The sequence below is a fragment of the Eptesicus fuscus genome, chromosome 13 (genome assembly GCF_027574615.1).
Source record: "Eptesicus fuscus isolate TK198812 chromosome 13, DD_ASM_mEF_20220401, whole genome shotgun sequence".
Classification (NCBI taxonomy): Eukaryota; Metazoa; Chordata; class Mammalia; order Chiroptera; family Vespertilionidae; genus Eptesicus; species Eptesicus fuscus.
The window spans coordinates 970,356-985,214 of record NC_072485.1 but is presented as its reverse complement, the minus strand read 5'-3'; the positions used below and the strand labels follow the sequence as shown (position 1 = coordinate 985,214).

Here is a 14,859-nt window from a genome sequence, read left to right as displayed (position 1 = left end):
CCATGTCATTTTCAAAAATGTATTTATTTTATTTTATTTTATTTTATTTTATTTTATTTTATTTCAGGGCTAGCATCAGCTTTTTAAAAAAATATTTTTAAATAAATCTTTATTGTTCAGATTATTACAATTGTTCCTCTTATTCCCCCCCATAGCTCCCCACCACCCAGTTCCCACCACACCCTCTGCCCTTACCCCCTACCCCCACTGTCCTCATCCACAGGTGTATGATTTTTGTCCAGTCTCTTCCCGCACCCCTCACACCCCTTTCCCCCCGAGAATTGTCAGTCCACTCCCTTTCTATGCTCCTGATTCTATTATATCCACCAGTTTATTCTGTTCATCAGATTTTTTATTCACTTGATTTTTAGATTCACTTGTTGATAGATATGTATTTGTTGTTCATAATTTTTATCTTTACCTTCTTCTTCTTCTTCTTCTTCTTCTTCTTCTTCTTCTTCTTCTTCTTCTTCTTCTTCACCTTTCAGCATTTCACATAATACTGGTTTGGCGGTGATGAACTCCTTTAGCTTTTTCTTATCTATGAAGTTCTTTATCTGACCTTCAATTCTGAATGATAACTTTGCTGGGTAGAGGAATCTTGGTTGTAGGTTCTTGCTATTCATCACTTTGAATATTTCTTGCCACTCCTGTCTGGCCTGCATAGTTTCTGTTGAGAAATCAGTTGACAGTCGTATGGGTGCTCCCTTGTAGGTAACTGTTTTTCTCTTGCTGCTTTTAATATTCTCCCTTTGTCTTTTGCTCTTGGCATTTTAATTATGATGTGTCTTGGTGTGGTCCTCTTTGGATTCCTTTTGTTTGGGGTTCTCTGTGCTTCCTGGACTTGTAAGTGTATTTCTTTCACCAGTTGGGGCAAGTTTTCCGTCATTATTTCTTCAAATAGGTTTTCAATATCCTGCTCTCTCTCTTCTTCTGGCACCCCCATAATTTGGATGTTGGTACGTTTGAAGTTGTCCCAAAGGCTCCTTACACTATCTTCATATTTTTTCATTCTTTTTGCTTTTCCGGTTGGGTGTTTTTTGCTTCTTCGTATTTCAAATCTTTGACTTGCCGAAACCGGTTTGGCTCAGTGGATAGAGCGTTGGTCTGCAGACTGAAAGGTCCCAGGTTTGATTCCGGTCAAGGGCATGTACATTGGTTGCAGGCACATCCCCGGTGGGGGGTGTGCAGGAGGCAGCTGGTCGATGTTTCTCTCTCATCGATGTTTCTAGCTCTCTATCCCTCTCCCTTCCTCTCTGTGGAAAATCAATAAAATATATTTTAAAAAAAATCTTTGACTTGATTCTTGCAATCCTCTAGTCTGCTATTGGATCTCTGTATATTATTCTTTATTTCAGTCAGTGTATGCTTAATTTCTAGTTGGTCCTTTTTCATATCCTCGAGAGTCTCACTAAACTTATCGGTGGTTTCTAGAAGATTCTTGAAAAACCTTATAAACGTGGTTTTGAACTCTATATCCAGTAGTTTGCTTTCCTCCATTTCTTTTGTTTGTGATCTGTTTCTTTGTCTCTGCATTTTGGCTGCTTCCTTGTGTTGATAGAGTGGCTTTGTGTGCTAGGTGTCCTATAGGGCCCAGTGGCTCAGCCTTCCCAGTCACCTGAGGTGGACTCTCTTGGTGCACCCCTTTGTGGACTGTGTGTACAGCCTTATTGTAGTTAAGTCTTGATTGTTGTTGGTATCACTGGGAGGAATTGACCTCCAGGCCAATTGGCTGTGAGGATCAGCTGTGTCTACGATGGGAGAACCTCTGTGCTGGAGACACCCTTATGAGGCAAGACTTGCTTCAGTGGGGCTTTGGTGCTCACTGAGTCTGCCCCCTGAGTGTGTCCCTTATGGATCTGAAGAGTTGTAATCTAGATGGTCCTACTCTGACCCCTGGGTACACTGGCTCTTGGATCTTCAAGGAGGTGCTAATTTAGCCTCTGCCTGAGGCCACCCAGCAGGAACTACAGAGACATATGCAGATTCCTCTTCTTTGTTTGGGGTTTGGAGGTGCCCAGATGAGGCCCAGCTGTGAAGCAATGCAAGCTGCTGTGGGGCCTTGGGCCTTCTTTTGGATGTCCTGGGTCTCTCTGACTCAGCTGCAGTTTGTTAGGTAAGTTTAGATTTCAAAGGACCAGGCCATTCATATGGAAAAGCCTCTGTGCACAGCTTGGATGGGGCGGAGTCTCAGGGCAGAGCAGACAGCAATGGCTTCCCGTCAGCCCTGCTCTACGAGGCCCCCGGTTCTCAGTTTCCCTTGGTAATCGCTGCAAGCACCTCTGAGAGAAAGCCACCCTCAAGTTCCGTCCGATGCCAGACAATCCAGTTTCTTCCCGTATGAATCTGGGTCCCCAGAGTCTCACCCGGAACTGGAGTTCAGAGCAGTCAGGAGATTGTGTCTCCCTGCTGATTGAAAAAGCCAGCTGCGTCCTCAGTTGCCAGCCCTCTCCTCGTGCACATGCCTCTGTACCTCTGCCTTTACTTCCGCAGCTCCTGTGAGTCTCAGTGTGCTTTTCTCTTTCCTTCTAGTTGTAGAATTTCCACTGCGCCAGCCTTCCTGTGGTTCTGGATGATGTCCATTTTGTCTTTTAGTTGTAGTTTTGAAGTGGTTGTGAGAGGCAGCAATTTCAGGTTTTTACCTATGCCGCCATCTTGGTTTCTCCAAAAATGTATTGATTTTAGTTTTCTAATAAAAATTCTCCATTCTCTGTTCTTACTGATCACATAGTTATTGGAAAGGCCTGCCTGTTACTCCAGCTGGCAGTCCAACCAGCGTCCACTCCTCCTCGGTGGCTGCTTTCGCCTGAGGAACCAGCACCCGCCTCCAGGCAAACAGGTCAGGGGTCAGTATGACTCCAGGCACATGGGTCAGGGGTCAGCCTGACTCCAGGCGCACGGGTCAGGGGTCAGCCTGACTCCAGGCACACGGGTCAGGGGTCAGCCTGACTCCATGCGCACGGGTCAGGGGTCAGCCTGACTCCAGGCGCTCGGGTCAGGGGTCAGCCTGACTCCAGGCGCACGGGTCAGGGGTCAGCCTGACTCGAGGCGCACGGGTCAGGGGTCAGCCTGACTCCAGGCGCTCGGGTCAGGGGTCAGCCTGACTCCAGGGAACCTGCAGCACAGGAGAACCCTCCTCCTCGGCTCTTCCCTTCTTCAGGGTTGTGGCCTCTCACAGATGGGCTATCCTGACACCCCGAATTCCCCGCCTGCTGAAACGCCCTGGAAACCCCGGGCGTAGCGTGGCGCTTCCATCAGTTTGCTCCCTGCTCCGGAACCCCGGCCGCCTCTCGAGTCCTGGCTGTGCGGTTGCTCTCCAAAGCCTTCTTGGTTTTAATTGATTGGGGTGACATTGGTCATCGTGGGCATGTAGGTTTCAGGTGTGAGTTTCTGTGACCAGATCTGTATTGCATGGTGTCCCCACCACCCAGAGTCAGATCCCCTTCTGTCCTCATATTAGGCCCCCTTCTCCCCACACCCATACGCCTTCCCTCTGGCCCCCGCCATGGGCTGTGTGTGTCCACGAGTTTCAGTGTCAGATCCCACACATGCATGAGATATGGTTCTCAGCTCTCTCCCAAGGCCTTCTTTCTCTCGTCTTGTATCGTGCTTCCTCGGGGGCTGTTCTGGGCAGGTGGGTAGATGGCTTGTTGCTTGGCCGTGGCTGTAAACATGTAAAATGTATCTATGTTTTCGATCAAGATAGAGTATTATGTTCTCTCCTTTTTAAACTTAGCATTGTATCTTGGGCATTTCTTTCCATTTAAAATTTCTTCAAAATCTGTACTTTTAATGATTACATATATAATGTGACTATTACTGTCACATATTTTAATTATCCCCCCATTGGTGTATATTTATTTTGTTTAAAAGCTTTACTGTAATAAATTTTTGATGAACATTTTTGTACATAATCAGAGATGCAGCCCAAGTAGAATTTCTGTGACAAAAGATGGTGAATGTTTTAAAATATGTGCTGGGCCCTAGCTGGTGTGGCTCAGTGGATAGAGCGTTGCCTGTGGACTGAAGGGTCCCAGGTTCGATTCTGGTCAGGGCACGTGCCCAGGGTTGCAGGCTCGATCCCCATTAGGGGGCATGCAGGAGGCAGCTGATCCATGATTCTCTCTCATCACTGATGTTTCTCTCTCCCTCTCCCTCCTCTCTGAAATGAATGAAGATATTTTAAAATAAATAGTGAGTAAATAAAATATGGAAGGGACAGCATAGGACAGAGAGCAGGAGGCTTCGGGCGTGCCTCTGGGACCTGTGAGCCGGGTGCTGATGAGAGCAGAATGATTCTGTCTCTCATTGATGTTTCTATCTCTCTCTCTCCCTCTCCCTTCCTCTCTGAAATCAATAAAAAATGTATTTAAAAAATAAAATATGTGTTGGCAGAATGCTTAATGAGGAGGTGCATTTTTATATTTTTAACAGAGGCCCGATGCACGAAATTCATGCAAGAGTAGGCCTTCCTTCCCCCGGCTGCCAGAACTGGCTTCCCTCTGGCACCGTGACCTGGGCTTCCCTCGCAGCCCCGGCTTTGTCCGGAAGGTCGCCTGGAAGGGCGTTCAGTCTAATTAGCATATTATGCTTTTATATAGAGAGAGTAACATCATCAACAAAAAGAATTATAATTTAAAAATTTTATTGCCCTTGTAATAACTTTTTTCTTTTCATGGAAGTAGTGTGCTAAGTATAGAATACATAGAAAGTACAGACAAGCACTGCTGAAGAAAGGGAAGTCATCCATGCTTACCTCAGTTAGCATGTGATGTATGTTCACTGCCATTCTGTGTACAGAATCATACTGCACATGCTGTTTTTCGCCGGGAGTATCTCGAACATCTTCGGATGTCATTCCATAGTCTTCTACCGCAGTGATTTTCACATTATTTCAGTTGCTTGCAAAGCAGAGGAGCTGACCTAAGTGCGCTCTCACTGTGGGAATAGGTAAGACCTACTGAGCAGGAGCAGAGACCTCTGAGGCTCTGACCGGAGCCCTGAGGCACTAAGGACAGTCAACTTCAGACGGGTGTGGCGGGGGGAGGGTTAAAATGTATTCAGCTCCTTGTTATTTAACAGGTGGTTGCCTGTCGCTTAGTATCCTATATAATAAAAGGCTAATATGCAAATCATCCAAATAACAGAACGACTGGTTGCTATGACGCGCACTGGCCACCAGGGGCAGACACTCAATGCAGGAGCTGACCCCTGGTGGTCAGTGCACTCCCATGGGGAGCGCCCCTCAGTCAGAAGCTGGGCTCACGGTTGGTGAGTGCAGCAGTGGTGGCGGGAGCCTCTCCCACCTCCGTGGCAGCGCTAAGGACGTCCAACTGTCAGACATCCCCCGAGGGCTCCCTGACTGCAAGATGGTGCAGGCCAGGCTGAGGGACACCTCCCCCCGAGTGCACGAATTTCGTGCACCGGGCCTCTAGTTATAAATAATGCTACAGTGGACATTCTTTATTATTTCCTCAGGGAAATTCCTAGAAATGGAATTTCTGAGTATAAGGGTTTGTATGTTTGGTTAAATACTTTTGCTGAATTACACTCCAGAAAAGTTATAGCATATATTTCTTTATTTCCAAAACTATGTAAGAAAGTATCCATTTAAGATAATAAAGAACATTATAAACTGATGAACAAACAAAACAAAAAAAAAGAAAGAAAAAAAATAGATACAGAGACAGTAAAGCATCAAATAGACTTTCAAATTACAGGGGGAAAGTTAGGGAGAGGTGGGGGAGATATGAAATCAAACGAAGGACTTGTATGCATGCATATAAGCATAACCAATGGATGCAGAACTCTGGGGGGTGAGGGCATGTATGGGTGTGGGGTGGGGGGGTAATGGTAAGATATGTACACATATAATACCTTAATTTAAAAAAAAGTAAAAAAAAAAAAAAAGAAAGTATCCATTTAAAAAAAGAAAACAACAAAAAGAAAATACCCATTTTCCTACATCTTCACCAATACTTATTTTGTTGTTTTTTGCTAATCTGTATGGGTTGTTTGCCTCCCCCCCTCCAAACATTTTATTATGAAAAGTTTTAAAACATAAAATGAAAGATTTTTTTAAAATATATTTTTATTGAATTCAGAGAAGAAGGGAGAGGGACAGAGAGATAGAAACATCAATGATGAGAATCATTGATCAGTTGTCTTCTGCACGTCCCCTACTGGGGATTGAGCCCACGACCCAGCCATGTGCCCTGATTGGGAATTGAACTGTGACCTCCTGGTTCGTAGGTCGACGCTCAATCACTGAGCCACACTAGCTGGGCAAGAGTGAAAATTCGTATATTCCCCGCCTAGGTTCTACCATTAGTATTTTATTATGCTCGTTTTGTCACACGTTTATCTATCTGTACTTTCACCCATCCGTCAATCTTTCTTACTTTATTGATGCATTTCCAGGCACACTGTAGATACCAATACAGTTCTACTTCAGAACTTTAGCATGCAATGCACAAATAATAAACGTAATATGAAGACATAATAATAATAATAAACGTAATATGAAGAAAAACTCTGAAGTGAGATTATAGGGGATGGTCATCTGTTAGGTTTCTGTAGCACTTCAGTGTTTTTATTTATTTATTATTTTTTATTTTTTTTTAGCACTCCAGTTTTTTTAATAAGCAGCTTTTGCTTTTATAATTAGGAAAAATAAACATCAAGTAAACCTGACTGAGAAATCCAGGAGGTGTTTCTCGGACTCTTCAGGATGTGCAGAAGGCACAGAGGGAGGAGGGGCTCACGCACTCCCCCTCCCAGAGCAGTTGTCCCCGTGCGCTCCTCACAGGACTGCGTGGGCTTTTGTTGTTGGTTTCACGTTTCCTCTCCGCCTGGTCTCAGAGTGGGTGACAGGAGAAGTCCTGTTTAACATTGGAGAATCGTGTGAGTGCCATGGCCAGGTCCCGGAAGGCCAGGCCTGGAAACTTGGGGGTGGTCCCCGATTTGATGCTGACTGCCACGCACTTTATATCTTTTTATTTCCTACTAGTGACCCGGTGTGCGAAATCGCTTGTCCCCGCCCACTGCCCACTGCCCCGCCTTGACACCCTGCCCTTTCCCCCCAGAGCTCGAGGGCACCTGGACCCGCCCCCAACCCCTCCGGCTTCTCTGGCTGCTTCCAGCCCCGCCCTCAGTTCCATGAGTCCGCCTCGGGTTAGTCCCACCTCCTCGGGCAGCTCCCCGCTTCCGCCCCGCCGTGGACGCAGCCTCCTGCTGAATGGTCATTACGGCGTGAGGGCGTCACGGCCATTAGCATATTAGCTCTTTGTTACACAGGATTTCTCTTGCACAGTATGAGCAGGGAACCTGTTTATGCTACAAGATAAGACAGGAGAAAGCTGTCCGCAGGCTGTGACTGACGTTAGAGCCGAGGTGTGCGTGTTTCCTGCCTCGCGAGAAGCCAGCACGCAGCGCTCGACGGTCCACTGCTGAGGGGGCTCCCTGGGGCACAGCCCTCTCCCAGTGCACCCCCTCACCTCTGCATAGCAGCCTCACCTTGTCGGTTAAAAGTGAAAATTGAAGTTAGTGTGTTTTATTAAAATTTCCCCCTTTTGTTGTGTTTATTGGGGTGACGCTGGTTAGCAGAACCACGCAGGTTTCAGGTGCACAGCCTACAGCGATCCTCTGCACACTGCTGTGTTCACACCCCGAGTCAGTGTCCGCCGGCACCGTTTACCCTGAGCCCCCCCCCGCCCCCCGCTAAAGGAGTGTTTCAGCAGGCGCCTCCCTGAGCAGGAGGGGGCTTCCCTGGCTGGCACCCATTTCTCGTCTCATCGGAGCGGTGGTGGTTGTGAAGACACTTGTTTGATGCTGAAGGTTTTCCAGCTTCCTTCTTCGCTTTCTTTTCTGTCTTATTCCTCTTCCAGACCTCTTCCTCTGCCCACGCTGCCGCCCGGGGCGCAGTGCGAGAGCGAGGAGGACGCCGAGTACATGACGCCCTCCTCGCGGCCCGTGGGCCTTCCGAAGCCGGAGGGGAAGCAGCCCTTCGAGACCGCCCCGAGCCTCCGGTGGGTTCCCAGCCGCCCGCTTGCCTGCTGCTGCCGCACTCATAACCGAGCCCAGTTACAGCTCAGGCTGTAGGCAAACCTGCTTCTGTCTCCTCAACACACAGCACCTCACACTCACACCACAGCACCTCACACTCACACCACAGCACCTCACACTCACACCACAGCAACCTCACACTCACACCACAGCACCTCACACTCACACCACAGCACCTCACACTCACACCACAGCACCTCACACTCACACCACAGCAACCTCACACTCACACCACAGCAACCTCACACTCACACCACAGCACCTCACACTCACACCACAGCAACCTCACACTCACACCACAGCACCTCACACTCACACCACAGCACCTCACACTCACACCACAGCACCTCACACTCACACCCCAGCACCTCACACTCACACCACAGCAACCTCACACTCACACCACAGCAACCTCACACTCACACCACAGCACCTCACACTCACACCACAGCAACCTCACACTCACACCACAGCACCTCACACTCACACCACAGCACCTCACACTCACACCCCAGCAACCTCACACTCACACCACAGCACCTCACACTCACACCACAGCAACCTCACACTCACACCACAGCACCTCACACTCACACCACAGCAACCTCACACTCACACCACAGCAACCTCACACCACAGCACCTCACACTCACACCACAGCAACCTCACACCACAGCACCTCACACTCACACCACAGCACCTCACACTCACACCACAGCAACCTCACACTCACACCACAGCACCTCACACTCACACCACAGCACCTCACACTCACACCACAGCAACCTCACACCACAGCACCTCACACTCACACCACAGCACCTCACACTCACACCACAGCACCTCACACACACACCACAGCAACCTCACACTCACACCACAGCACCTCACACTCACACCACAGCACCTCACACTCACACCACAGCACCTCACACTCACACCACAGCACCTCACACTCACACCACAGCAACCTCACACTCACACCACAGCACCTCACACTCACACCACAGCAACCTCACACTCACACCACAGCGACCTCACACTCACACCACAGCACCTCACACTCACACCACAGCACCTCACACTCACACCACAGCAACCTCACACTCACACCACAGTGACCTCACACTCACACCACAGCGACCTCACACTCACACACACAGCGACCTCACACTCACACCACAGCACCTCACACTCACACCACAGCACCTCACACTCACACCACAGCACCTCACACTCACACCACAGCAACCTCACACTCACACCACAGCACCTCACACTCACACCACAGCACCTCACACTCACACCACAGCAACCTCACACTCACACCACAGCACCTCACACTCACACCACAGCAACCTCACACTCACACCACAGCACCTCACACTCACACCACAGCAACCTCACACTCACACCACAGCGACCTCACACTCACACCACAGCGACCTCACACACACACCAAAGCGACCTCACACTCACACCACAGCACCTCACACTCACACCACAGCGACCTCACACTCACACAGCGACCTCACACACACACCACAGCGACCTCACACTCACACAGCGACCTCACACTCACACCACAGCAACCTCACACTCACACCACCGCAACCTCACACTCACACAGCGACCTCACACTCACACCACAGCACCTCACACTCACACCACAGCAACCTCACACTCACACCACAGCACCTCACACTCACACAGCGACCTCACACTCACACCACAGCGACCTCACACTCACACCACAGCGACCTCACACACACACCACAGCGACCTCACACACCACAGCGACCTCACACTCACACCACAGCGACCTCACACTCACACCACAGCGACCTCACACCACAGCGACCTCACACTCACACCACAGCAACCTCACACTCACACCACAGCGACCTCACACTCACACCACAGTGACCTCACACTCACACCACAGCGACCTCACACTCACACCACAGCAACCTCACACCACAGCAACCTCACACTCACACCACAGCGACCTCACACTCACACCACAGCGACCTCACACTCACACCACAGCACCTCACACTCACACCACAGTGACCTCACACTCACACCACAGCGACCTCACACTCACACACACAGCGACCTCACACTCACACACACAGCAACCTCACACTCACACCACAGCGACCTCACACTCACACCACAGCAACCTCACACACACACCACAGCAACCTCACACTCACACAGCAACCTCACACTCACACCACAGCAACCTCACACTCACACAGCAACCTCACACTCACACCACAGCAACCTCACACTCACACCACAGCAACCTCACACACTTACCCTCGCACGCACACCCCGTTACCCTTGCACTCACAACCCCCGTTACCCTCGCACGCTCACCCCCGTTACCCTCGCACGCACACCCCATTACTGTCACATGCGCACACACACCCTGTTACCCTCACACGCACACCCCCGTTACCCTCACACGCACACTCCCGTTACCCTCACACGCACACCCCGTTACCCTCGCATGCACGCCCCGTTACCCTCGCACGCACGCCCCGTTACCCTCGCACGCTCGCCCCGTTACCCTCGCACGCTCACCCCGTTACCCTCGCACGCACACACCCCGTTACCCTCGCACGCACACCCCGTTCCCCTCGCACGCACACCCCGTTGCCCTCGCACGCTCGCCCCCGTTACCCTCACGCGCTCACCCCATTACCCTCACACGCTCGCCCCGTTACCCTCACACGCACACTCCCGTTACCCTCACACGCGCACACCCCCGTTACCCTCACACGCACACCCCGTTACCCTCACACGCACACCCCGTTACCCTCACACGCTCGCCCCGTTACCCTCACACGCACGCGCCGTTACCCTCACACGCACACCCCCGTTACCCTCACACGCGCACACCCCCGTTACCCTCACACGCACACCCCGTTACCCTCACGCGCTCACCCCGTTACCCTCACACGCGCACACCCCGTTACCCTCACACGCACACCCCGTTACCCTCACACGCACACTCCCGTTACCCTCACACGCGCACACCCCCGTTACCCTCACACGCTCGCCCCGTTACCCTCACACGCACACTCCCGTTACCCTCACACGCACACTCCCGTTACCCTCACACGCGCACACCCCCGTTACCCTCACACGCACACCCCGTTACCCTCACGCGCACACTCCCGTTACCCTCACACGCGCACACCCCCGTTACCCTCACGCGCTCACCCCGTTACCCTCGCGCGCTCACCCAGTTACCCTTGCACGCACACACCCCGTTCCCCTCGCATGCTCGCCCCCGTTACCCTCGCACACACACCCCCGTTACCCTCGCACGCACACCCCGTTACCCTCGCACGCTCACCCCGTTACCCTCACACGCACACCCCGTTACCCTCGCACGCACACCCCGTTCCCCTCGCACGCACACACCCTGGTACGCACACACCCTGGTATGCACACAGGGGTGGGTCTCCCGCCTTCAGTGACACCGGTGGAAGGATGGTGCTGCCTGATGGGGGCGGGCTCCAGAGCAGCAGTGAGGGGATGGGTCTCAGTGAGTCCGCGGGTGACAGACGTGTTTCTGAGACCTTGCTCTGCTTTCTTCCGGGTCAGAGCGGGCGGCGGTGACCAGCAGGCGGACGGCAGCACCTATGAAGCCATGTACACCCTGCAGCCCCCGGGGGCGCCGGCCGGCGCAGAGGGCAGCTCCGTTGGTGAGTGGCTTTCCGCTCCCTGAGGTCATGGTGGCCCCGGAAGGAGCCCATGGCACTTCGCTGGTGAGACAGCTTGATCTGAGCAGAAAATAATTGTAAAGAATTTTATTTGCAAAATATAGTTTACCCACGGACAGTACACCCGCCTCTCTTTTACTTCCTGTTCGTACAGCCAGAGTCTGTGCTTCCCCTCCTCCCAGGGCCGGGGCCCAGGGAGGCAGCTCCCTGTACCCACTGCTTGTTATTTATGTGTTTATTTCATTGATTCCAGAGAGGAAGGGAGAGGGAAGCATCGATGCTGGGAGAGAACCATGGATCGGCTGCCTCCTGCACGCCCCCCACTGGGGTCGAGCCTGCAACCTGGGCATGTGCCCTGACCGGGAATCGAACCCGGGACCCTTCAGTCCGCAGGCCGACGCTCTTCCCACTGAGCCCCACCAGCCAGGGCGCTCCCATTGCTTTTTAGCATCGATGAACTTCTTTTGTGTGGGTGGTGAGTCCCGGGCCGCGCACAGGGCCCTGGCTGTCGGAGTGAAATGCAGAGAGGGTGCTGGGGCCTGCCTGGCAGGGTCGCTGGGGCATGTGCAGGGAGGGGAGCTCAGGCCTGGGGTAGGGTGAGTCCTCGGTCTCTTTTATCTCCACCCCAGGCCTTCCGTGGGGTGTGGCCCACAGGAAACATGCAGTGACAGCTGACTGTACATACGTGCACGGGTGACGGATGCCCTTCTGTTGCGTGTTTAAGGTGAAGTATGGGAGGCGAAGGTAACACGTGCACTTTGCTCTAGGTGAGGGGGACGTGGCTGCAGCCCTTGCCGGCGTCGGCCCCGAGGAATCGGAAAACGAAGATGAGGGCTACGACGTCCCGAAGCCGCCCGTGCCCGCAGCGCCGGCCCGCCGGACGCTCTCCGACACCGCCAAGGCCAGCCTCTCCTTCGGCTGGCTGTCTCTGGAAGGCGACCCCGCAAGTGAGTCTCGGGCTGCCCGGCTCCTCCTCGGCGCTGAGCAGCGATGCCTGCCCACCCGGCGACCAGGAGCTCGTGGCCGGAAGCAGTGGACAAAGAAGTCCATCCGAGGGGGGGAGCTGGGCTAGGCCCCGAATTAGGAAATTAAACTGTAGTCAGACCCTGGGATCTGGCCAGAAATGAGGTGTTTCCTTACACAGTGGCCCCCCCAGCGCCCGTGGCGCCTCTGAGGGTGTGAGGACAGTGGCCATTGAGCCGATGGTTCAGGCCACGCATTCGGCCGCGGCCCCCTCCCTGGGAAAGGGGTGCTGGCCGGGCAGCGCCGTTGGGCCTGACGGTCAGGGTGTCTTCCTGGGCGGTGGCTGCTGAGGGCGGCGTGTGCAGCCTCCAGGCCGCCTTGTTCACGCTTCACCCGAATGGTGCTCGTGTCTGCTTTGTTATCTGCAAAAGGAGAATTGTCGTGCCTTCTCAGAAACACTTACAAACGACTCCAGGCCGTGAGGCGTGTGTTGCCAAGTGTGCTGCGTGTTGCCATGTGGATGAGGTGCTGTGGCAGCAGTGGGAGAGCCAGGAGGGAAGGGGTGGGGTGTTCGCAGGGGCCCCCACTGGGAGGAGGCGCAGGGGCCCCCAGACCAGCCTTGGACTGAAGAGCCTGTGTCCCCGAGGGCGGCTGGCGACATCCGACGGCCGCACGTTGGTGTTACTCCTGCAGTAGCTAAGGTCCCCCAGGTTTGCAGACATTTTCTTTCTTATTTCTTCTAGACTTCACGGAGTGTTCCCCAGTTCCCGAGAGACCCCCCAAGCCGTTCCCTCGGAGAATCAACTCTGAGCGCAAGGCGGGGCCGGGCCAGCCAGGTGCCACGGCGGCCACCTCGCCGCAGCTCTCCAGCGAGATCGAGAGCCTCCTGAGCCAGGGCTACTCCCACCAGGACATCCAGAAAGCCCTGCTCATCGCTCACAACAACATCGACATGGCCAAGAACATCCTCCGCGAGTTCGTGTCCATCTCTTCTCCCGCCCACGTGGCCACCTAGCACCCCTCGGCCTGCGCTGGCGAGGAAGTGGCTGGGCTCCCCGGGCGCCGGGCAGGGGCTCCCGGAGACTTGGCAGTGAGGTCGGCCCTGCGGTGGGCGTCCCTGTGGCTCGGCTTTCAAAGCGGTGGATGAACATGGAGCGGCTGTGCTGTTGTCCTGGTTGGGGCGTGCGCTGGAGGCTCTCAGGCCCCGCCCAGCGAGGGGCGCTTGTAAAAACGCCGCCCGGGAGCGGCGAGAGGGAGGAGCGCTGCGCTCTCACCCAGTGGGAGACCCGGGGCTTTCCTGCGCGAAGACTGTGGCTGTGTCAGTCTGTCCGGCTGTGTGTCCTGTGATTTTGAGACGAACCCGCTGTCTCCGTTCATCCCAGGCGGGAAGCCAGCACCAGGGGTTTCGGAAGGAACCGTGTGAAAACTTCCTGCGCCGTGGTGTCCCCCACCCGCGTGTGTGCGGCCGCCGCACCCCCAGGCCGGCCGCTCGCCATGGCTCCCCGCGTTAGCCCCCCCTCCTCCCTCCGCTGGCTCACAGGGTGCTCCGGTGCGTGGGTGCTGGTGGGTGTGGAGACGCGGGAAGGACGGTTGATGGAGCACCAAGCGTTTCTATGGGAACCTGGAGGGGCTCCGTTAAAAGGCGTCGCGGCGACCTAACGACAGAACGCCTGCCTGTGGCAGAGGCCTCGGCCCCCAGGCCCCCCGGAATGAGTCGGGGCCGCCGCCCTGATGGGGGGGGGTGGAGAGCATTTATCCTGTGTGGCTTCTGGCCGACGCCCTGAAGCTTCCAGAAGCCACCTCACATGCTCTTGACCGTGTTGTCCATAAAATGCACAAAACAGACCATTGGGATCTGTTTGTTCAGTGTTTCTTCCCAGCGAATCGATTCCGCTGATACGGCGCCTCCTGGACCGGCAGCCTGGCTGTGTCCCCACTGCCGGGTGTCCTTGCCCTCCGGGTGTGGGTGCCGGCCCGGTGGCGGCACAGCGTTTGCTGGGGTGAGCGCCCGTCCTGTGCCCCGCAGCCTGGTTTTCTCTGGCGCCTGTGATTTGGGGAAGGCAGGGTCTCCTTTGCCTCCTCGTCCCCCAGG

General features: G+C 53.9%; 1 protein-coding gene across 1 annotated transcript in view; it reads left to right on the top strand.

Moving 5' to 3' along the window:
* Positions 1–14,859, top strand: part of CBL (Cbl proto-oncogene) — a 101,187-nt gene extending 86,328 nt beyond the window's left edge. Inside the window, exons 13-16 of the mRNA XM_054724573.1 lie at positions 7,887–8,027; positions 11,686–11,786; positions 12,572–12,751; positions 13,511–14,859. Of these exons, the coding sequence (XP_054580548.1) occupies positions 7,887–8,027; positions 11,686–11,786; positions 12,572–12,751; positions 13,511–13,782 (694 nt within the window). The 3' untranslated portion in view covers positions 13,783–14,859. The remainder of the gene's footprint in view (positions 1–7,886; positions 8,028–11,685; positions 11,787–12,571; positions 12,752–13,510) is intronic.